Source organism: Eubalaena glacialis, chromosome 7 (assembly GCF_028564815.1).
Source record: "Eubalaena glacialis isolate mEubGla1 chromosome 7, mEubGla1.1.hap2.+ XY, whole genome shotgun sequence".
NCBI classification, from domain to species: Eukaryota; Metazoa; Chordata; class Mammalia; order Artiodactyla; family Balaenidae; genus Eubalaena; species Eubalaena glacialis.
The window spans coordinates 24,206,063-24,229,193 of record NC_083722.1 but is presented as its reverse complement, the minus strand read 5'-3'; the positions used below and the strand labels follow the sequence as shown (position 1 = coordinate 24,229,193).

Sequence of the window (23,131 nt, the reverse complement as noted above, 5' to 3'; positions counted from 1 at the left end):
GTGTTGTCGTAGTTGTTTTAATTTGCTCTCATGCCCCTTTCCAACAGGAAACCCCTTATAGAAAACCCAGATCCTCATCTTGGAGTTTTTCCTTGAGCCAGGGCAGCACTTGGTAGAGGTTGATGTGAAAGTCTCGGGCATAAGCAGGTACCTGTTGCTGCCGCTTGCAGACATCCACAACGCCCCAGCTGATCACACCAACCTGGAGAGGGCGAGGGGGTCCCAGGAACCATTTGGTAGAATTCCTTCCTAATCCCAGGGAGCACAGCTACTCCCAGCTGCATCTGAGCTGACCTGGGAGGATTAGACTAGGGGCCCAGCTCAGTCCTTTCCCCTGGCACACAGATTAGACACACAGCCCTAAGTTGGCCAGTTCAAGGAGAAGTCCAAAGGTGAGGCAAGCTCCACCCTCCCCTTTCCAGCCACATGAAGTGAGCTTTCCTGCTTTGGGGGCCATGCTGACCACTTGGCATCTCCCCACAGAGAGGAAAGGGGAAACTCACTTGAATGAAGCGACTCTTCTTGTGAATAATCAGGGGACCACCAGAATCACCTACAGGGAGGGAGAAGCTGTAGGGGAAAAGACTCTTGGGCCTCAGCAACTTAGATCACAACCAAAGAGCCTTCTCTCACCTTTGCAAGTGTTGGGGTCAGCATAGGGAGCCACCCCTCCGGTGCAAAGGAACCTGGGGGTGACTACCTCAGAGACGTCCTTGACTTTGTCATAGCCTGTGGCATGTAGAGCATCCCTCTCGCAGCCAGTTTTCTGTAGGTGAGGTGGGGATGCACGCAGGAGAGGAGTGATGAACAAAGCTTGCTTAGGAAGAATTGGGGCTTAAAGGACCTCAGGATCCCACGTTCCTCACCTTTTCCCCATTCTTGATGTAGACCTCCTTCCGAGTCAGTGTCTTCCTATGATCCTTAGACAACTCAGACACAAACAGAGCTTTGATATCCTTTGCCGGGAGCAGCTCTTGCACTGGACAAATGGACAGACTGGGTCATTTCAGCACTCTCCCTTCCCCCATTGTCCTTGTCCTTTGTCACTCAACAAATGTTCCTCCACCCCTTCCTGTGAGCTAGAGACTGGGCTGGGCACCACCTGCTCTTCCTGCAGCTCCCTCTCATGCCCCCCTTGTCTCTCAGAACCTCACCCTTATGCTACTCTCCCTGAATATGTCTTACTCTGTTGCCGGCACGTGGTTGACTGTGGAAGCCTCAAAGCTTGATTCGATCCCTCAGTGCAGGGGAGACAAATGGGCCTGTTGAGGAGAGACGGGGAAATTCAGGGATGGTGAACCCTGGACCTGCCCCAGTCTTCCAGCCCTACCTCTCCCAGCCTTTTCTCTTTGGGAACCCACGTGGCTCACCTGATGGTCTCATCATACTTGAGCTTCTTCTTGAGCTTGATCAGGGCCACATCATAGTCATAAAATTCAGGAATACCTTTTGCTTTTTTCGCATTGAGGTCGTAGTTTGGGTGAAATAGGACTTCTTCTATCTCCCACTCCTGCTTCTTCCCTCCTGAAGTAGGAGAGTGGGTACCTCTAGACCACCCACTTCTCTGTAGGCAGTCTGCTGCCTCCATGTCATCCCTAACTCAAGTCTTCCCCATCCCTAGCTGGTCCAGCGTGCAAGGGAAGGGGCTGCGTTGAGGTCAGGTGGAGTGTGGGCTCTTGAAGAGTGGGAGGTACTGCCCAGAGGGCATGGCTGAAGCTCCGGATTGATTGGTTGCATCCTTACCCATGCTGACCTTGATTGAGTGTTTCTCGTCATCCACAGTGAAACAGTGTGCCGCTGTCAGCACAAAGTACTCAGACACCACAGCACCCATACAGCTCTCATGTCCCTTCAAAGGACGCTGGGAAGAGAGCGGCAGAGGGAAAGCTTGGCTTTCACAAACAACACCATCTATGAACACTTTGCCCTTCCCCCGACTTTCGTTTCGCCCCGACCTCCCCTCCCATAAGTCCCCGCCACCAGGACACTGCACTCACAGTGACTGAGATCTTGGCCTGCCATGGTTGCTTGTGATAGTCAGTACCTTCCTTGTGCTCCCAAACCATGCCACAAAGACCCAGAGTCCGGGTTTCATCTGGCAAGAAAGGAGATTGTACTGAAAGCTGGGACACATCATTTCCAAATGGCAGCAGCCTTTTGGGGAGGGACACCTACATGTCTATGGGGACCAGATGCCCATAGGAGGAAAGGGAAGGCAGGGGCACTTGTTTCCTTACATTGAGGGCAGGGAACCACTGTGGTATCGTGAAAAGAACGGGGGACAAAGATCAGAGACCTGGATGTTTTCAGGCCCAACTCTTGCTAACTTGCCATTCCTTGACCTCTCTTGGCCCCAGTTTCCACATCTGTAAAACGAGGGACTTAAGAAAGATCTCTGCATCATTCAGAACTCTGTGATTCTAAGATCAGGGAGTGGGCAGTACCAGGAAGCAAGAATAGTGACATGGAGGTAGAGAAGGAGGAATGAGAAAGGACTTCCAGACTGCCAGGGCTTCAGGAGGGGTGGAAGAATGAGTGACCTTGAGGGGTCTGGGGAGAGCTGAGTTTCCTGACCATCTCCTTATACCCTTCTGATATCTTCCTACCAAGCATTTGTATGAAAACATCCTCCAGGTTATCTATGTCCTTGAGTTTGAACACGTGTTGCTCTTTATCCTTCTTGGAAGCCAAAGCATTGATGTTGTCTTGGTCCACCAGAGGCCCAACCCCGAACACATAGATGTCTGAGAGGGAAAAAGGGAGAGTGAGGGTCCAGGCTCTGGGGGGCAGGAGCTAAGAAAGTGGGGTGCTGAGTCCTAGGCAATAAAACTCACCCAGATAATCCTCCCTGGGGTTTTTGCGATTTCTACCAATGTCCAGCAAGTCCCGGATATCGTGAATGACAGAGACTGGATCCCCACCCATGTTGTGCAAGCCTGCAGGAGAGACCAGGACCATGAAGGTGGGAGACAAGGAAGGAAGAGGGTCAAGGAAGATAAACTGGCTGGAAGGAGTGACATATACGGCTGAGTGAGCAGGGTGGGGAGGAGATGGACGTGAGAGCTGGTGGAGAGAAGGGTCCCTCCTCATAAAGGTTCACAGGAAGAGCAGCACTCAGGCCCCCAACCATGAGTCCAGTGTTACACGTGGACTTCAGGGCCACACGCTGGTTGTAGAGGGTGGGGAGTCAGAGGCAGGAGAAAGGTCCCTCTGACCGTCAGTCATGAGGATGATGACATGGCGGGTGCGGTTCCAGGCTTCAGGGAGGTTGTTCACTTCCCTGCTCATCATGTTGTATACTTCCAGGAGAGCCTTCTTGGTGTTAGTCCCTGCCTTCAACTTGTGGTCTGTGGAAAGGGAAGAAATCATCACCTCACCTGGACTTCCAAGCCATCCTTGACCCCAGAGGCCTAGCAGCAACTGAGATCCACATCTGTCAACTTTTTGAGTTAACTGTCACCCCACTGACTTCCCTTTGACAACAAAGTGACCATCTCAGTTCCAAAGGGTTCCCACCAACCCCCATTTTCCAATGACCCTGCTGCCCATCCATGGATTAAAAAGTAGTCCTCCTTGTCTCAATGCCTTCCCCACAACACTCCTGAAACTTCGGACCTCTCTGACCCCAAAGTGAACCTCCCACCATTCCCTTCCCTGACTCTGACCTTCGTAGTTGATTTGGTTGAGCTGCTCTGTGACCCAGTCTGCATCGCTGCTCTTTGGGTTAGACACTCTGATCAAAACTTTGGGGTCTGTGGCATATGTCACTAGACCATATTTTGGCCTCACCCCATAACTTGCCACCTGTGGGTGAGGGGAGCAAGGGGTCATGGCATTGAAAGTAGAATATATGGCTGGGAGAATTCAGCAGCTTTACTGGGACAGACAGGGAAGGACTCAAGGACTGACTCATCACCCTGGGGTTCATGGAGGAGTCTGGGTTAAAGATCAAGGAACTGCTTCAAGTAAAAGGAAAAGAAGACAGAATAGGACCTGGAGATTTTCTGGGACCCTGTGGCTCAGAGGGGCTGGAAGCATCAGGAAGCTAGTCCTGGCAGGGCAGTGAGGTCCATCCAGGGTCCCCACATTCAGGGGGAGGGGGCCCCACCTTCTCAATGAAGTTGCTGAGACAATTCTTGGCCCCTGTGAAGTTGCGGGACCCAATGCTGTCTGATCCATCCAGCACCAGGTAGATGTTCATGGAGCCCGAGGGGTCCAGGATAATCCTCCTCTTCTGTTGTTCCCCTGGGTGCCACCAGAGAGACTCAGGCTCCAGGATGCATGGTTCTCCTGCCCCTTCTCCATCCTCCCCCCACCCCCAATTCCCTGCCCTGCCTCCCCTCTCTGTCTTCAAACCTGGGCTGTGCCCATCCTCAGCATCAACTCCTTCTATGGTCTCTGTCAGGGAAGACAGGAAGGCTTCGGCCACCTCTGCAGGGGTATCGTACATAAAGGAGTCTGGGAGAAGTCAGAAAGCAGGTCAAATGTCTGGGAGGGTCAGGGACACAGTGACGAGAGATGGTGGGTTTCCAGGGTGGGAAGGGCTCAGAAGTTCTTCAGGGAGGTTTAGAAGTGAGGAAGGAGCTGGGTTGCAGTAGGGGGAGAAGGCAGTGCTCTGGTGTGGGGATGTGAGGATGGGAGAGCAGGATCTGACGTGAGGGTACAGATGAAGGGTCACCTTGGCAAGAAGGCTCCGTTCCACTCCAAGAGCCACCTTCCTGACATGTTCGCCGCTGGGAGCCACGTAGAGTGAGTCCCCGGCTGCAATAGTAGGTGACACTGTCTTCAAGGCGGTACTGGCTGCCCACCTTCCTTGTGCCAATGGGGATGCCCGGGTTCAGGCAGTACCCCGCTGCAGAAGCATGAGACATGGAGGTAAGGGCCAAAAAAGCCTGAGGCCCGAAGGGCAAGGTAGAGCACAAGAGCTATGGTGCCAGTTCCTCAGGCTGAGGGTGGTCAGGAAGAAGGTACTGTCGTGGAAAAAGGGGATGCTTCTCACCTCCATCATCACAGATGGCCGTTTCCCCATCCCACCGACCAGTCACTTGGCAGGTGCGATTGGCAGAGCCCCGGAGATTGTAACCATCATAGCAGCGGAAAGAGATCTCGTCACTCAAATTGTAGTAGGGGGCCCGGGGCCAGTACTCCCCGTTCTCAAAGTCCTGTGGTCTGGGACAGCGAATTGCTTTGGGGGAGGAGAACAAGTAGAAGTTACTGAGACGGAAGGGCTGCCCTTTAGGATATCCCTCCTGGTCTCAGGGACCCCGTCACTGAGAAACAGCGCCTTCTCGGTCCTACAGGATCAGCTACTACCCTTGACCCCTGGAGGGTACCTCAACCCATGAGGAATCCTGCCACTACCCCCTCCCCATTTCTGAGTGTTCTTTGAACTGCCAGGGCTGCCTGACACGGGGTAAACGCTTAGTAAAGGTTAGCTCCCCTTCATTCTCCCTCCATCCCACCTCCAGCCCTTGCTCATCTCCTACCCTTGCTCAGCCCAACTTGTCAGCCTGCCTGGTCTCCACACAAGTCTAATCTTATCCAAGTCTGGACCTTGGCCACCACCTGCTTCGTCCCTCCGCTGGCCCATGCCCATCCTCACTGCCCTCCAACCTTTGCATTCGGCCCTCTTGACAATCTTTTTGTCTTGGGTCTGCAGGGTGCTCCAGGATCCCGTGGATCTGCAGGTACGAATCTGCACAGGGTATGGGTAGAAGCCAGAAGGACACAAGTACTCCAGTGACTGGCCCGCCTTGAGAAGCTGGAAGGAGCCACCTTTGATCTCTACTCCCTCCAGAGAGCAGGGGCTTTGGGGCCCAACCTCAGGCAATGGCGTCATGCTCACACCTAAAGAGAAAGGCTGGTGAAGCCCAGCCTCACAAGGCCAAGGACGGATCCTGGGGGCAGCAGGGGTGGGGGGAGGGGAGCTGTGACCTCACTTACCTCCAGACAAGAGGCCCAGGATCAAGGGTACCAGGCAGAGTTGGGGGCTGCAATTGCTCCCCATGGTGACGGAAGACAGGAGAGAAACGGGGGCTGGTGGCAGGATGGCCTCTCCTGGCTTCTGCTGCGTGTCTGCTTGGCTCGATGTCCAAGCTGAAACTCCAGACCTGAGCCTGGTCACACTCCCTTCCCCTGCCCCCACAGCCTCCAGCCTTTTATGCAATCTGTGTTCTGGCACCTGCTGTTCGCGCCACGCACCCTACCCACATCACTTCCCAGAATGTCCAAGCGGGAGGGCCCCACTGAGCTGCCAATCAAGGAAACAGAAACTGCAAAACCCCACCTTTTGCTGCCCAAGGTCCAGGACTCTTCCTGTCAACACCTCCTCTCAGCTCCAGTTCCTCCCCAACAAGCCCAGACCTCCCCCTTGGGGACTAGATATAAGGCCCTCACTGGCTCCCCTGTTGACTCTGTTATGGAGCAGAGTCCAGCCATTGTTTGTCCAGCAGGGTCTCTGACCTGCCTTCTTGCCGTTCCTGGAATCATTCTGGCCTCTCTCTCCCCCCAGGCCAGCCCCCAGGCAGAGGCACAGACAGATGTGGAAATCATTGATTTTTATTAATTTCATAACCGGGTAATTCCCTGTGAAAGTGGAAGGAGAGTGAGGTAAGTAAAGCAGAGGGTGGGGTCCTCACTGGCAGGAGAACCAGGGGTTCCCCAGTGTGGATGTGCCGCTGCTTCGGGATCCTGGAAGCAGGGATGCGCTCAGAGCAAGGCATGCAGATGGGTCATGGAGGCTGAGGGTGGACGTTCGGTGGTAGGAGATGGGAGAGATGGCGGGTCCTGGCGGGACAGCAAAGGGCTCAGTGGCCATGATCAGAGGGGCAAAAAGTTCAGGACGCCCTCCAGGTGCTGTCTCAGCCAGGGCTGCAGGCGGAAGAGACTGATGTGGAAATCTCGTGGTGGTGGGACCCTGCCACGGGGCGCGCTTTTGCGGGAGTTCTTATCAGAGCTGCCACAGGGGTTGTAGAGACCCCAGCTCACCAGGCCCACCTGGAAGAAGGAGAGGTTGGGGTGGGGACGCTGCCCCAGTCCCAGCCCCAAGCCCCAACCTCCTTAGTTCCTTCCAAGGCCTGCCTCATGCCTCCACAAGGCCAAGATCATGTAACTCCAGTCCTGCGAGCTTCCCCCCTCTCTCCTCACCTGAAAAAACCTGAATCTCCGCTCAAGGAAAACTGCTCCCCCAGATTCTCCTGCCAGAAAGGAGGGACAAGAGACTGTCATCCTGACTCTCATCACTGCATCAGGGCGGTGCACTGGTGTCCTGGCATGCAAGCCGGCCAGAGGGACACAGGTGGCCTTCCCCTCAGGAGTCCAGGCTCCAGGGTGGGGACTGGGGGTGAGAAGTGGGTGGGGGGCTCACCCTTGCAGGGATTGTCATCCCCCTGCATCCCACTGCATAGGAACTGGTCTGTCACCACCTCTCTGACGTCTGTCAAGTTGGGGAACGTGGTTTTGTCTTGGGAGACGACCTTGACACAGTTTGTCCACTGCAGTAGGGGTGGAATAAGACAGAAGGATGGAGTGAGCAGGCCCAGGGGACACCTGGCAGTGCAGCTCGGCCTGGAGGAGGGGTGACTTGGAGTCAGATGGAGAAAGCAGTCAGAGCTAGGGGATGAAGAGAGACGTTCTGGGAGTTGCCACAGGGGGATCCCATCCCCCCACAGCATACTGGACCCAAGACCCTCACCTCCGACCCTGTCTTGAGGTTAACGTTCAGCTTGTTCCCATTCAAAGCCACGAAATGAGCAGGAATGCTCAATTTGTTCAGAAGTTCACTCTCTACAGTCAAGGAAAAGGATGTTAGTGCTGGTCCTTTTACCCAGCATCCAGACTCCCGACTTGGGAACTGCAGCACAGCCCACGTCATCAACCCCCAAGCCCTGATCCCAGTTCTTCATGCACCCTAAGCCCAGCGCTCACCGTGGTCTCTGCAGGTGCTGCCTGGAAGTCTCCGCAGAGCCAGATTGGCCCCCACCGTGCAGGGAAGGCAGATAGGCCTGAGGAGAAGGACAAGGGTCACAGAGGCCCATCCTTGGCGTCCCCTTCTCCAGCGCTCCCCAGAGCACTCTCACCCAGAGGGCACCCTCCCATCCCAGACTCCGGCACCTGGCATGGGTGGACATCTTCACTTTCTGGGCCAGCTTTAGCAGAGCTATGTCATCGCCATAGAACTCCGGGATTCCCTGATTCTTCTTGGCAAAGACATTGAACCCCGAGGAGATCACCGCCTTCTCAATTTGGAATTCTTTGCCCCACTGGGAGTTGGGATCCCCTGGAAACAATGTGGCAGATTAGGCTGGACCAAGGCTGCTGAAGGAGCCAGAGGCTAGGGACAAGAGGTGGGAGCTCTGCCCACAGGGTCGGGAAGCGGGTGCAGGCCCTTCCTTACCCACGCTGACCCTCCACAGGGAGTGGTCCTTGGCGTTGCGGAAGCAGTGAGCGGCTGTCAGGACCCACTGGTCCGAGATGAGGGCCCCTCGGCAGGTCTCCTGGCTCTTGGGCTGCAGGGGAACAGGTGATCTTCAGGCACTGCTGTGTCTCTGGCTCATGGCTGCTGTCACCTCTGGGATCCAAGCCCCATCCCTCCTTCCTGGTACCTTAATAGTGACATGCCAGGGTGTCCTCTCCTGGGCAGAGGCATTGGCAGACATGTTCCCTACCCCACAGATGGTGTCCATGAGCTGGGAGACATCTGTGGGTGTGAGGAGCAGACGGTGAAGGAGGCTGGGGAGGGACACTGTGAGCGGTGCCCTTGGCCGGCTCCACACTGGCCACAGCGCTCTGGAGAGGGCGAAGCACACTCACCCAGCATGTGCTCAAAGACCTGGCTCAGAGCCTTCACGTCCTTCAGAATGAAGGCGTGCCTCTCGCCATCCTTCTTGGACCCCAGCTCATTCAGTTCTCTCCAGTCCACATCCAGGTTGCCCACGCCGATGGCATAGATGTCTGATGGAGAGGAAATCACCAGAATCTTGTGGCTGAGGGGCTACTCCGTGACAGAAGACTGTAATTTTGAACTCGCTGCATCCTACAAAGCCCTACATGAGCGGGATCCCCCTCCCTCCCCCCACTACCTACCTCATTCCCTACCACTCCTCCCCCTTCACTCTCTTCCAGCCACATGGCCTCCTTGAAGTTCCTCAAATTGACAGGCACACTCCCACCTCAGGGCCTTTGCATGAACTGTGTCTCTGCCTGGTTCACTCCTCCTCCCAGACTTCTACATCCCTCACTTTCTTACCTTTTTAAGTTTTGACTCAAATGTCACCATCTCAGGGAGGTCTTCCCTGCCCTCCTTGTGTAAAACTGCAATGCCCCAGACACTTCGATTCCTTCCCTGCTTCATTTTATACCTTAGCACGTGTCACTATCTACCATGCCATATGGTTTCCTTATTTATTTTGTTTAATGCCTAGTGTGGGTAGAATTGTGTCTCCCCAAAAGATATGTTCAAGTCCTAACCCCCAGGACCTGTGAATATGCCCTTATTTGGATATAGTGTCCTTGTGGATATAATCAGTTAAAATGAGGTCACACTGGATGGAGGCAGGGGTGGGGAGGGGCGGATAATCTGATGCCTTTATAACAATAGAGGAATCTGGACACAAACACAGAGAGAGAGAGAACCATGTGACAACACAGAGATACACTCAGGAAAGAAGGTGATGTGAAGACAGAGGCAAAGATTGAGTGATCCGGGACTTCCCTGGTGGTGCTGTGGTTAAGAATCCGCCTACCGATGCAAGGGACATGGGTTCGAGCCCTGGTCTGGGAAGATCCCACATGCTGCGGAGCAACTAAGCCCGTGTGCCACAACTACTGAGCCCGTGTGCCTAGAGCCCGTGCTCCACAACAAGAGAAGCCACCGCAATGAGAAGCCCGCGCACCGCAACGAAGAGCAGCCCCCGTTCGCCGCAACTAGAGAAAGCCCGCGCGCAGCAATGAAGACCCAATGCAGCCAAAAATAAATAAAATAAATAAATTTATTTTAAAAAAAAGAAAAGATTGAGTGATCCTACAACAAGCCAAGGAGTGCCTGGGGCCACCAGAAGCTGGACATGGTAAGGAAGGAGTCTTCCCTAGAGCCTCCAGAGGGAGCATAGCCCTGCTGATACCTTGATTTTGGACTTCTGTCCTCCCGAACATGAGAGAATAAATATCTGTTGTTTCAAGCCACCCAAATTTGTATAATTTGTTGCCACAGCCCTAGGAAACTAATACATTGCCCCCTTCCAGAATGACATCCCCATGTAACAGGCATTTTCCTCTGTTTTGTTTACAGCTGTATTCTTAGAGTGATGCCTGGCCCAGGAGAGGCTCTCAGTGAGTACTTTCAAATGACTAAATGAATAAAAGGAACTCCTGATGTAGCATGGAAGCAAAACTTCAGATCTGGTCTTCCTCTGCAAAATGTCGGCTCTAGGAGAGGGCCCTGGAGCCATCTCTTCCCGCAGGAGAACCTGGGCCCACACAGCCATCCACACCAGCCTCTGAGCCAGCGTGGGTGCCAGTCAGAACTGCCCTGGGGTGGACCACAGAGTCTGGTCTTCTCCCACCCTTTGTACCCCTCATGGGCCTTTTTTGCAGTTATGATGGGAACTGGACAGTTATCACGCCCCACGTGTTTTCTCTATTTCCCTGCAGTTCCTGCCTCTTTTTCATGAGGTGTGTTCAAGCATTTAACTCTGGCCCAGTGATGCTAAGGAGTTAGGGAGTGGAGTTTGTGTTTTGCCTTCCTTAGGCCAGGGTTTTCAAGAGGAATACGCTTACCTCCAAGGGGCAGGTGAAGTGGGTGGCATGAACAGAAATGAGAGGACCCAGGGGTAAAGTAAAACTTGGGGCCTCAAAACCAACTGCCCTCCCTTATCTGGAGCATTTCTCTTTGAAGTTCTTTTCTGGTCAAAGGTCAGTGCAATTTTTGTTTAGTGTGAATTAGAGGAACTGTTCTTTCAGAGACTGCAACTGCCAGAGGCTTAGTTATCTGCACTGCTAAGGGAAGAAAGGCCAGGAACAGTCCCTATAAGGAATCCAGACCTTTTCTTCCTGGAGAGGTTTGTGGAACATAAGATGGTGAATGAAAACGACAACGATGACGATGGTGGTGGCCGCTACTGCACACTGTGTTTGTCTGTGCCAGGCAATGTTTGAGCATTTGCCCTTATCGGCCAGTGGGGTAGGTCCTTGTACTGTATCCTTACAAGTAAGGAAACAACCCATGGCCACAGCCAATCAAAGATGAACCCAAGTTTGAAACCACGGGCAGTTTGACTACTCTTCAGTGTGAAACTCGGCTGCCTTCATACAGAACAACACAGCCTGGGGTCTCGATAGAAATACAGCCAAGATGCTAGAACCCCTGGCTGTGGGCCCTGGGCCCCCTGCAGGGCAGCACAGATGGGGTGGGGGCGGAGGCTCACCCAGATAGTCTTTCCTCTTCTGGTTGATGTTCAAGACCTCCTTGATATTGTCAACAGCCACCTTGGGAGAGCCACCCATGTTGGACTTTCCTAGAACAAGGAAGGAAAAGAATTGTCCATCTGGGTGATGTATCACGATTCCCCGCAGCCCTGGAGGAGAAGGGAAGCATTCATTCTGGGAACCTCAACACCTACACTCCCTACTCGAGTTTCAAGATACATTATTTACTGAAGTTCTTTGGCACTGGGCCAGGGGCATCCTACACTTTATCTCATTTGATTCTCATGAAGCCCCAGTAAGTGTGGGTCTACTCATTTTATAGACAAGAAATCTGATTTCTAGAGGAGCCATGTAATTTGGACAAAATCAAGAGGTAAATGGCAGAGCCCAGATCCACTAGCCAGTCTGCCCTTCCATCGGTGGACCTCGACATCACTGGTCCAGAGCCACGCCTCCCCATCCAGCTCCCTCTATGTGACCTCCCAGGTAATAACAATAACTAACACTTATAATCATAAAGCACTTTTACACAAAGTACTTAAATTGCTCTTCATAAAAACTGTGTAAGGGGACTTCCCTGGCAGACCAGTGGTTAAGACTCCACGCTTCCACTGCAGGGGGCGAGGGTTCAATCCCTGGTCAGGGAACTAAGATCCCACATGCCGTGCGGCGCGGCCAAAAAAATTTTTAAAAATAAACAACAACAAAACTGTGTACGGAAAGGAGGGCAGCTTCCATTATCAATAATTGTTGTGGTTGTCATTACCGTCATCATCGACACTATTTCTACTTTATAAATAAGAAACCAAGGCCCGAAGTGGCAGGGAGAGAACCAGAATGCAGGTCTCTGACCCCACATTGCTGCTCCTTCTACTATGCCAGACTCACTCACAGAGACGACGATACCTACCATCTGTCAGAAGGATGATGGCATGTCGGATTTCCTGCCAGGCCGCCGTGTTCATACTGAGCCGTTGCATTTGGTTATTCATCATGATATAGACACAATTTAGGGCCTCGTAGATGTTGGTCCCGGTTCCATTTTCATGGTCTGGAATATGTGAAGGCGAAAAACTCTCTTAGAAACTTCCCACCTACCACCTGGGAGAAGGAAATCACTCTATTTTCCCCAAACACTGGAAATGCATTTATCAATAGATTTGATAAACACAGACTTTTTTTTTTTTAAACATCTTTATTGAAGTATAATTGCTTTACAATGGTGTGTTAGCTTCTGCTTTATAACAAAGTGAATCAGCTATACATATACATATGTTCCCATATCTCTTCCCTCTTGCATCTCCCTCCCTCCCACCCTCCCTATCCCACCCCTCTAGGTGGTCACAAAGCACCGAGCTGATCTCCCTGTGCTATGCGGCTGCTTCCCACTAGCTATCTATTTTACATTTGGTAGTAAACACAGACTTTTGATATCCAGTTAGAGATTTGGCATCATTGCCCGTTCAGACATTAAAAGCCTTTCCCTTTAGAAATGCTCATTGCTTAACCCCACTAAAGGCCATCCTAAAGTCCCAAGATTCAAAGATGGGGTTTCCAAAGAAAGTGGGTTGTTTCAGCCATCTGCTACCTACCACCCAGGTAGTTTCCTAATGACATGAGGAGACTATGAAAACCAGACCATGTGGTTCTGGCTTCAGGGAGGAGCCAAAGACCTGCATGATGCATTTGGACATGTAGCACGTGCGAGTAAGCCCGGAGTTGGTAGGAGCTGGGACTCCCCGACCATGAACCTGACTTGGAAGCCACCCCACCTAAGGAACCTTAGTCCCAGAGCCCTGGGACTTGAGTGCCACCAAGAAGCCTCACTCTCTCTCAAACTTGTCCAGTATCTCTGCAGGCACAGAGAGCTCATCCCATGCCCCCACTTCCATCACCTTCATTTGATGACATCATACCTTTATAGTGGGTGTTTTCCAGACTGTAGGCCACTTCAGTCACATCCCCGGATTTGTTGTCCAGGACAGACATGATAACTTTGGGCTTTGATGCAAAAGTGATGATGGCGACACTAACCTTGATCTCAAAGCTGAAGATCTGTGAAGGACAAGTGAGAGGTAGTGTGAAAGGCTCCCAAACCAAAGGGGAGTTGGTAAGGGAGCCAGCAAAAGGCCCTGGAGGAGGCAGAGAGCCTGGACAGAGTCTGACAGATGCAAGGCCCTTGGAGAGTCCCTTCCTGGGAAACGGTTGCTTGAAGAAGCCAGGAAGGTGACACTTGTTGGTCCTCTCCTCTCTTTGACTGGCTCACTCTTCATTTAATCCTCACCTCAATGCTGTGAAGGGTCGTGATGGTCCCTATTATATAGATGAGGAAGCTGAGGCTTGTTACCTTGCCCCAGATCACACCACTGGTAAGAGGTGGAGGTAGAATTCAAACGTATCGGCCCTTGTCTGTCGAGTTTTGCAGCCTCACGGCTTAGTGAGTTACCTAACTTTACGTCTTAAGAGAGACACTAAGGAGCACAAAAGCTGCCTTCTTTCAAATGTAGCTGGGAGGGAAAACATATATCTACACAAACTATTGTGAAAAGCATAACTACCAAGCAAAGTCCTGGCAAGGAATCTGAACCAAGTGTTTCCAAACTCTTCTGTTCATGCACCTCGTCAGTCGAAACATTCTGAGCACGTACCTCAATATAGGTATATGTATTTATAAAGTACACTCATACTTATAAAGTGTATCACTATTTAAATATATTATACACATTTTAAAACATATAGAAAATATTGAAATTTTAAAAGGAAATTATTAAATATTAAGGTCTTAATTTAAGTTAAATTACAATCATTCACCATGGATACCAGTATTTTCCTGCCACACGCCAGAGGATTATTTTGGGTACCCCTCTGTGAAGACCACTGTTCTAGATGATGAATTCCTGGAAAGTGGGGTCTCAGCCTCGTTCATCTTTGGGGTCCCCCCACACCCAGAACAGTGCCTGACATAGAGTAGCTACCCCAACAGTGCTTGTGGAATGAAAAATAGGATCCTCTAAATTAAATCCGTGATTCCTGCATGGCATGTGTGTAATCTGGGAAGACTTCTTGGAGGAGGTGGGCTGTGATTGGTATTCTGAGGAGGGGAAGGAGACAGAGACCGTGAGTGCAGGAAGGCTGCTGGTATGTGCGAGCTCCTATTTCCTGACCCTGTCCACCAGGTGGGAAGCGCTCTTCTTGAAGATTTCAAAGTCCTCTTCCTTCACACTCTGAGATGCGTCCAGGAGCATGTAGAGGTTCAGGTGACCGGAGCGCTGGATTTGTATTTTGCGGCCCACGTTTTCTGGAAGAAATGTGGAAGGGGAAGATTCAGACTCCACCTCCTACCCACTCTCTTGCCAAGGCAATCAGGCCCCTCTACCTCCCCTCCAGTCATCTCAGCCCCGCTGAGCCCACCGGAGGCTCCTGGCCCCTCGGAAGCTTGCCCCTCCCCTGCTCCCACCCAGCACCCTGCCACCCCCACTTCAAGCACTCACCCTTCTTCTTCTGGGTGGGATTGGTAGTTCCAAGTAGGTGGGACAAGGAGGTGCCCAGGGCCGGGGCCACATCCTCGGGAAAGTCGTAAGAGTAGGGCTCTGTAGGGAGAGCCACTGGGGTCAGCTGGAGCTAAGGGTGGGGGCCCAGGAGTCTCAGGAGGGTCAGAGCAGCTACTCACGGCGGCAGATGGGCTCCATCCCACTCCAGACCCCATCATCCTGGCATTCTCGCTCCGCAGACCCCGTCAGCACCAGATTCGAGGAGCAGCGGTAGCTGACCTTGTCCCCAAGGCCGAAGCGAGACCCCGTCCGCACTGCACCCACGGCAATGCCCGGGTTGGAGCAGTGGCCGGCTGTGAGGAACAAAGGAAGATGGAGGTGAGCAGGGACCCGCCTCCTCAGCCTCTGGGTGCTGCTCACACACCCTCTCCCGCCAGGCTCTTCCTCCTCTACAGACCCTCAGAGCCTCTGCGGGTCCCTTGGCCTCTCCCTTGGGAGACACCACAGCTGTGCTTCCCAGGTGTGTGGATAGAAATCCTGAAGTAGGGAAAAAGATTTAGAACTCAGTGGCCCAGTTGCCAGCTAAAGCATACCAATCCCAACCCAGGGACTCTGCCTGTATCCGTCCCAGAGCCTCAGGAAAGATGCTGGCTTCCTCAGGGAAGGAGCCCTACCCCTCCACAGAGAATATCTGCAAACAATGAGACATCACTACACACCCGCCAGAACAGCTAAAACTAAAAAGATGGGTAATTCCAAGTGTCAGAGATGATGTGAGACAACCAGAACTGTTACATTGCTGGAGTGTCAATCAGGAAGCTGTTTGCAGCCTCTTCTGAAAGAAAACATATGCCAACGTGTGACCCAGTAATTCCACTCCTAGATAATATGCTCAAGAGAAATAAGTGTCTAGTGCACCCAATCACACATAAGGATGTTCATAGAGTTTTACTTATAATAACCAAAAACTGGAAATAACCCAAATGCCCATCAACAGGAGAATGCATAGATAAACTGTAATATGTCATGGAACTACAAAGCAATAAAAAATAACAAACTACTGATACACAGGAAAACATGGATACATCTCACAGGCAGAATGCTGAATAAAGGAAGACAGATGCAAAAGAGCACATTTTGTATGATTCCACTTCTATGAGGTGTAAGAATAAGCTAAACGAATCTGTGGAGACAGAAGTCCGAAGAGTGGTTACCTTGTGGGAGGGGACAGGAAGGAACCTCCTGAGAGAATGGACCCTCGGTCTTGGGTGGTGATTACGTGGGTGGATACACGTAAAAGGATACTTGAGGGTATAAAAGTTCATCAAGCTGAATACTTAAGATTTGTACGCTTTAGGTAGTTTAAACCTCAATTTTCAAATGAATTATATTTATGTTTGAATAAATGGCTATTGTCAAAGAATCAAGGATGTAAATAGGGAGCCAACAGCTGGGCACCAGGTGAGGGTATGGTCCTGCCATCTCGTGGACTCTGAATCTTCTGTATTATATATTTAGAACTGTGATCCAGGAAGCTTCCAAAGCCCACAGGCAAATGTGGCTCCAGGGAATCCCAGGAACCCCACTTCTGTCAAGCAGAGCCCCCCATCTTTCACAGGGGCAGTAATGACCATGACAAAAGTATATGTGGCGCTTAGCACATTCCAGGGGCTGTTCCAGATGCAACTCACTTGATCCACATGGCAACCCCATCAGTCAGTACTCTTACCATCCCCATTTTACAGATGTGAAGACTGAGGCACAGAGAGGTTAAATAACCTGCCCAAAGGCTGTCAAAATCAGAGCCGGGCTTGGAACCCAAACTTGCTCCCGAGGCAAGGCACCTAAGCGCAACACTTGATTCCCTTCATCATATCTTCCCTACAGTAGCCCAGGGCGCCCAAATACCAATCTAGCTTTGAGGCATTTGGAAAAGCTGGACAGAGTGTTTGGAGCCTTTATGTTGGATCTGAAGCTTAGCACCAACTTCCTTGAGCCAGGATCCCCACAGGCCAGAGATGTGTGATTATAGACCTCAACTGACCAAAATCTAGGAATATGATTTTGGCACCAGAACACCAGGCCCCTGTCCCCACAGAGGCTCCCTGCACACATATCTGGCTCCAGGCCTCCTGGGAGACCCCTGCCCCCATGCAGCCATCTGTCAGGGCACTCACCGCCATTGTCACACACAGCTGTCTCCCCATCCCACATGCCATTGGGGCGACAGTGCCGCACGGGCGAGCCCCGCAGTGTGAAGCCATCCTCACACTCGAAGCTCAGGTTGCCGCCCACAGGGTGGGACCCCAGCCGTGGGGTGTATACGCCGTTCTCAAAGGTAACAGGGGCCGGACAGCGAACAGCTGAAGGGAGAGAAGGGCATGAGAATATAAGGATGGAGGGATAACACCTGGGCTGGACACCAACTGGGTGAAGTTCAGCTTGGATGCATGGGAAGAGCCAGCTGGTTGTCAAAATATTAGGTTGATGCCTGTGAAATTGCTACTTTTGGCAGTTGGTCGAATATTGGCAATTTCACACAGTTGAACCTAATAGATTGAGAAACAGCCACTTCTCTCAGCCCCCTGAGGGCCATGTCCACCCCAGCCCCTCCCCTGGGGTCCTCAGATGTCCCATGAGTGGATAACTAGAGGGGTGACTCCTGGTACAACAGGGGATGCCAGGACCATTCAGCATCCATCCAGAATGGTCAGTACTGTGCAGTTAATTGTTCAGTATTCTAAAAATCATCCCTGGGCTTCCCTGGTGGCACAGTGGCTGAGAATCCGCCTGCCAATGCAGGGGACACGGGTTCAAGCCCTGGTCCGGGAAGATCCCACATACCACGGAGCAACTAAGCCCATGCGTCACAACTACTGAGCCTGTGCTCTGGAGCCCGCGAGCCACAACTACTGAAGCCCGTGTGCCTATAGCCTGTGCTCTGCCACAAGAGAAGCCACTGCAATGAGAAGCCCGCGCACCACAAAGAAGAGTAGCCCCCGCTCGCTGCAACTAGAGAAGAGCCCGCGTGCAGCAACTAAGACCCAATGCAGCCAAAAATAAATAAATAAATTTATTTAAAAAAAAAAAAGAATTCGCCTGCCAATGCAGGGGACACGTGTTCCATCCCTGGTCTGGGAAGATCCCACATGCTGCAGAGCAACTAAGCCCGTGCACCACAACTACTGAGCCTGTGCTCTAAAGCCCGTGAGCTACAACTACTGAGCCTGCGTGCCACAACTACTGAAGCCCATGCGCCTAGAGCCCATGCTCCGCAACAAGCCACCGCAGTTAGAAGCCCGCGCACCACAACGAAGAGCAGCCCCCGCTCGCCACGACTAGAGAAAGCCCGCGTGCAGCAACTAAGACCCAACTCAGTCAAAAATAAATAAATAAATAAATTTATTTAAAAAAAAATCATCCCTGGCTTTGGTACCCCACAATCTACATCAGAGCCTGCCTCCAATGTCTTGTTATTGGGCAGTTGACATTTTCCCACTATTTTGAAAAGCCCTGTGGAAAAGAAGCTTTGCCACCCCATCTAGTCATATTAAGCCCCACCCTGAGCAGACTAAATAGAAGTCCTGGGGTGGCCGCTGGCGGGGAGCCTCACGTTTGCAGACCGCCTTTGTCCGCTGGGTGGATCTCGGGAAATGCCACCGTCCGTCACTCTTGCATAGGCTTGTCGCCACCGGGTATGGGTAAAGGCCCAGGGGGCAGGAGTAGGTGAGGATACTCCCAGGGGCCCAGCCGTTGCTGAGGGTGAAAGTGCCCCTGGAGATATTCACGTTCTGAGGGCAGGAGGGAGTGGTCGTAGCCAAGCCTGTGGGCATGGGGACACGACACAGAAATGGAGAAAAGAAGGAAGGCATGGATAAGAAAAGGAAAGCAGAAGAGACTGTCCATTTCACACATGGAAACTCAATCTGGGTAGCACTGGCCTTGCCCCACAGGACCCCTGCATCCCCCCTCCCCTGCTCCTACCTGGGTACAGGGGCAGCAGGCAAAGGACGGCCATCAGTGGGTCCATGGTGTCTGCCTTAGGGGCACGGAGAGGCAGAGAGCCACAGAGAGCCGGGAGAGGGAAAAGGTCATCTGACTTCCCGAAAACCAGAGCTGGCTCAGCAGCTGCTTCATTTGCTGCCAGAGAAAGAAAACTAGGGAGTGGCAGAAGGTAGGGGGGATGTTCTCTCGTTAGGAGAAAAAATAATCGGGGACTGGGGACTGAGCTGAGGGGGTGAAACTTTCGGTCTGTCTCCCTAATCCTGACACATCCATAGAGTCAGCTGATCTGCACCACAGGCTCTGCACACTGCTCCCCACTTCCACCGCCTCACAGACACAGGTGCACGCATGCTCTTACATAAAGAGCCTAAAGCACACAAACCCACAAACCAACCGAGATATTGCAAAACGTTTTATTTAAGTAAAGTTTCAGTTTTCTTTTGGGTTTTCCCAAGTGGATTTTACTTCCTCTAAGTCTAGAGTAGTACTGTCTTCTTGAACATAAACCCCCAAGGGATTAAACTAGAAATTCTTAGAAATTCTTGATACTTAGGAGGATTCACCATCTTTTTCTTCCCTGCAGTCCTTCCGCAGAGAGAATCTAGGGAGAAAAATGAAATCAACATTTAGTTTTAGAGACTGGAAAAATATTGAGAATGTTTTTACGGGAAGTCCAGTAGATAAAATCCCCAACTTATAAAATAAATAAATCTGGGGTTGGTTATTCAAAGGAATGAAAGTATTTTTGGATTTGGGATGTGCCTTTAAATCACAACTTGCCTTTTGTATGAAATGCAGAAAGCAAAGAAACTCTAAGCTAGTGTGTTAGCCTCCCCATCCCACAGAAGTCTCTTTAATATTTGTCAAACAGGGCTTCCCTGGTGGCGCAGTGGTTAAGAATCTGCCTGCCAATGCAGGGGACACGGGTTCGAGCCCTGGTCTGGGAAGATCCCACATGCCGCGGAGCAACTAAGCCCGTGAGCCATAACTACTGAGCCTGCGCGTCTGGAGCCTGTGCTCCGCAACAAGAGAGGCCGCGATAGTGAGAGGCCCGCGCACCGCGATGAAGAGTGGCCCCCGCTTGCCGCAACTACAGAAAGCCCTCGCACAGAAATGAAGACCCAACACAGCCATAAATAAATAAATAAATAAATAAATAAAATTAAAAAAAAAAAAAATGGTCCACATCAAAAAAATCTTAAAAAAAAAAAAAAAGAGATACCAGAGAGATTTCTCTCCCTCCCTCTTTCTTCCTCTCGCCCTTCCTCCTTTCCTGTCTCTCTCTCTCTCTCTCTCTCTCTCTCTCTCTCTACACACATAACATCCCGCCTGCCCCCATGCAGAGGATTGCCTGCAAGCCAGGAAGAGAGCTCTTACCAGAAACTGACCACAATGGCACCTTGATCTCCTCCTTCCAGCCTCCAGAACTATGAGAAGATAAATTTCTGGTTAAGCCACCCAGTCTGTGGTGTGTTTTTTTTTTTAATTAATTAATTTATTTATTTATTTATGGTTGCGTTGGGTCTTCGTTGCTGCGCGCGGGTTTTCTCTAGTTGTGGCGAGCGGGGGCTACTCTTCGTTGCGGTGTGCGGGCTTCTCATTTCAGTGGCTTCTCTTGTGGAGCATGGGCTCTAGGCACACGGGCTTCAGTAGTTGTGGCATGCAGGCTCAGTAGTTGTGGCTCACGGGCTCGGTAGTTGTGGCTCACGGGCTCTAGAGGGCAGGCTCAGTAGTTGTGGCGCATGGGCTTAGTTGCTCCGTGGCATGTGGGATCTTCCTGGACCAGGGCTTGAACCCGTGTCCCCTGCATTGGCAGGCAGATTCTTAACCACTGAACCACCAGGGAAGTCCTTTTTTCTTTTTTTTTTTTAATGGTAGCCCAAGCAGGATAATACGTCCGCCCAGCTCATATCTAATAGCTGCCTTGAAAAGAAAGGGCCAGAAATTCATGAATTTCTCCCAATATTGGTTGAGTTAAATAAACTCTGCAGGGCATGTCAGAATCCACTCTCCCTTCTTTTTTTTTTTTAAAGATTTTTTTGATGTGGACCATTTCTAAAGTCTTTACTGAATTTGCCACAATATTGCTTCTGTTTTATGTCTTGGTTTTTTGGGCACAAGGTATGTGGGATCCCAGCTCCCCGACCAGGGATCGAACCCACACCCCCTGCATTGGAAGGCGAAGTCCTAACCACTGGACTGCCAGGAAAGTCCCTCCCTTCTTTCTTAAGTAATAAAACTCTCAAGTTTTTTGCTGGACCCATGGAGTATGCTCTTGAGAAAGGGGTGTGCTCCTCAATTTTTCTTCTCCCCTTCCCACTGGCTGGAATACAGACAGACTGGTGGAAGCTGGAACAGCCACCCCAGACAACAAGGTGGAAGTCATGTTGATAATGACAAACAACAAAGTTCCGGAAACCCTGCTCCCCAGTCCTCTAGAGCTCTCATAAATGCCCCGGAACTTTTTTGCTCAGACCATTTAAGCTATTGTTATTCTAGCCTTTGTTTTAGCAGCCAAACCTTTACCTAACTAATATTCTTAGCCAGAAATCAACATGGGAGCTAAAGGCAACACCCAGGGACATGTGTTTATCAGGGCATAATCTAAACTGCTGCAGTAGGGACTCCCCTGGTGATCCAGTGGGTAAGACTCCATGCTCCCAATGCAGGGGGCCTGGGTTCTATACCTGGTCGGGGAACTAGATCCCGCATGCATACCACAACTAAGAGTCTGCATGCTGCAACTAAAGATCCCGCATGCTGCAACTAAAGATCCCGCATGCTGCAAATAAGACCTGGTGCAGCCTAAATAAATAAATTTTTTTTAAAAAAAATAAACTGCTGCAGTAAAGAGAACCCAAAATATAGTGACTTAAATAAGATAGGGGACTTCCCTGGCGATCCAGTGGTTAAGACTTCGCCTTCCAATGCAGGGGGTGCGGGTTCTATCCATGGTTGGGGAGCTAAGATCCCACATGCCTCGCGGCCAAAAAACCAAAACATAAAACAGAAGCAATATTGTAACAAATCCAATAAAGACTATAAAAATGGTCCACATCAAAAAAAATCTTAAAAAGAAAATAAGATAGACGTTTACTTCTCTCTCAAATAAGAGCCTCAGTGTAAGCAGACAGGGCTGACATGGCAAAGGGTGGCCCTGGCTGAAAGGGCAGTGTTGCTCATCAGCATCATTCAAGACCCCAGGGGTCCTTCCATCTTGTGGCTTTGCCATAACCATTGATAATTGTCCTTGTCTGCGTGGCTGAAACACGTTTCCATCAAGTCTGCGTTCCAGTCCCAAGGAAGTGCCATGAAAGAAGAAGCAGGGGGCAAGTAACGACATGGAAATTCACTTAACTCTTCCACTCATATTCTGTTGGCAAAAACTTGGTTAAAGGGGAGGCTGGGAAATGTGGTCTCTAGTGTCTATCATGAGCTCAACTAGAACTCTGATACTATATAAGAAGAGAATGGATTTGGGAAGACAACAAGCAATGTGCAAGAGGAGGTCAACTTTGATGGGAAACTGTCCAAGGGAGCATCACATTGCACGGTGGCAAATCAAGGTGAACAAAGGGAAAGTCGTCACCAGAGTTGGTCCACTGGTCCAGTTCTCCATGGGGCCCAGTCCAATGTGGAAGGGCCATGACCTGAGAGACTCTGGGGCTAAAGACACTAGATCTTTATTCCCCTCTCTAGGCTCCCAAGTAGATTTTCAGTAGACCCCCATTAGGTGAAGGTGGCTTATCTATTTTTTTGCCCCATTAAAAAGCCTGGCAAATGCAGCCTGTATTTTCACTCCAGATGAAAGGAGGAAGGTAAATAATGCCTAAAATGACAGACCTTCCATTCCTGCCAGCTTCTTCCCTCTCGTCCAAATTTCTTCTTATCAGTTCAAGGCTTCTAATATTTACTTCCAGGAGACCAATTCCAAAGAGAAGAAAGCAACGTCCACATTCTGCAACTCATCTGCTATTCACAGGTTAGAAAAAGGAAACGATGGCGTGATAGCCTCTCAGGATGCCTTACTACTCCCATGGAGAGCTCAGTGCCTCGAAGCTGAAAATTTCATAGAAGTGGTTGGTCATTAAGACAGGCAGAGCTACTGTAGTATAGTCTCTGCTTGGTCACAGTCTACTCCTTGTCCAGTCTGGACACTTAGACATGGACTTGACCTCCCAGGATCTGCCACCCTCAACCTTCCATGGCAA

General features: G+C 51.0%; 2 protein-coding genes across 2 annotated transcripts; both read right to left on the bottom strand.

Annotated features, from left to right (window-relative positions):
- Position 1: 1 nt before the first annotated feature.
- Positions 2 to 6,155, bottom strand: CFB (complement factor B). Its single transcript, XM_061196041.1, has 18 exons — positions 5,944 to 6,155; positions 5,614 to 5,847; positions 5,000 to 5,185; positions 4,679 to 4,852; positions 4,357 to 4,458; positions 4,109 to 4,245; positions 3,666 to 3,804; positions 3,216 to 3,347; positions 2,835 to 2,936; positions 2,607 to 2,744; positions 1,998 to 2,095; positions 1,744 to 1,861; positions 1,371 to 1,524; positions 1,186 to 1,262; positions 867 to 979; positions 634 to 766; positions 504 to 553; positions 2 to 202 (listed from the first exon to the last, which is right to left on the bottom strand). Exons 1-18 carry the CDS (start codon positions 6,005 to 6,007, stop codon positions 56 to 58), a joined length of 2,298 nt encoding a protein of 765 aa, XP_061052024.1. The 5' UTR covers positions 6,008 to 6,155; the 3' UTR covers positions 2 to 55.
- Positions 6,156 to 6,555: 400 nt separating this feature from the next.
- C2 (complement C2) lies at positions 6,556 to 18,977 on the bottom strand. The gene is made up of 18 exons (XM_061196040.1): positions 18,900 to 18,977; positions 18,529 to 18,738; positions 17,093 to 17,278; positions 15,095 to 15,268; positions 14,916 to 15,014; positions 14,589 to 14,722; positions 13,341 to 13,479; positions 12,335 to 12,475; positions 11,424 to 11,513; positions 8,812 to 8,952; positions 8,604 to 8,698; positions 8,396 to 8,507; positions 8,113 to 8,278; positions 7,927 to 8,003; positions 7,694 to 7,785; positions 7,367 to 7,493; positions 7,147 to 7,196; positions 6,556 to 6,996 (listed from the first exon to the last, which is right to left on the bottom strand). The coding sequence occupies exons 1-18, from the start codon at positions 18,943 to 18,945 to the stop codon at positions 6,820 to 6,822; spliced, it is 2,256 nt and encodes a 751-aa protein (XP_061052023.1). The 5' UTR covers positions 18,946 to 18,977; the 3' UTR covers positions 6,556 to 6,819.
- Between the last annotated feature and the right edge of the window lie 4,154 nt (positions 18,978 to 23,131).

Excerpts from the sequence above, each read along its gene's own strand:
- CFB (XM_061196041.1), bottom strand. The coding sequence starts at position 6,007 with ATGGGGAGCAATTGCAGCCCCCAACTCTGCCTGGTACCCTTGATCCTG. Across the intron at positions 5,848-5,943 it reads CCTGGGCCTCTTGTCTGGAG|GTGTGAGCATGACGCCATTG; the intron begins GTAAGTGAGGTC and ends CTTTCTCTTTAG. Across the intron at positions 2,745-2,834 it reads CCCCAGGGAGGATTATCTGG|ACATCTATGTGTTCGGGGTT; the intron begins GTGAGTTTTATT and ends TTTCCCTCTCAG.
- C2 (XM_061196040.1), bottom strand. The coding sequence starts at position 18,945 with ATGGACCCACTGATGGCCGTCCTTTGCCTGCTGCCCCTGTACCCAG. Across the intron at positions 8,279-8,395 it reads CCTGTGGAGGGTCAGCGTGG|GGGATCCCAACTCCCAGTGG; the intron begins GTAAGGAAGGGC and ends CATTGTTTCCAG. Across the intron at positions 6,997-7,146 it reads GGAGATTCAGGTTTTTTCAG|GTGGGCCTGGTGAGCTGGGG; the intron begins GTGAGGAGAGAG and ends TCCTTCTTCCAG.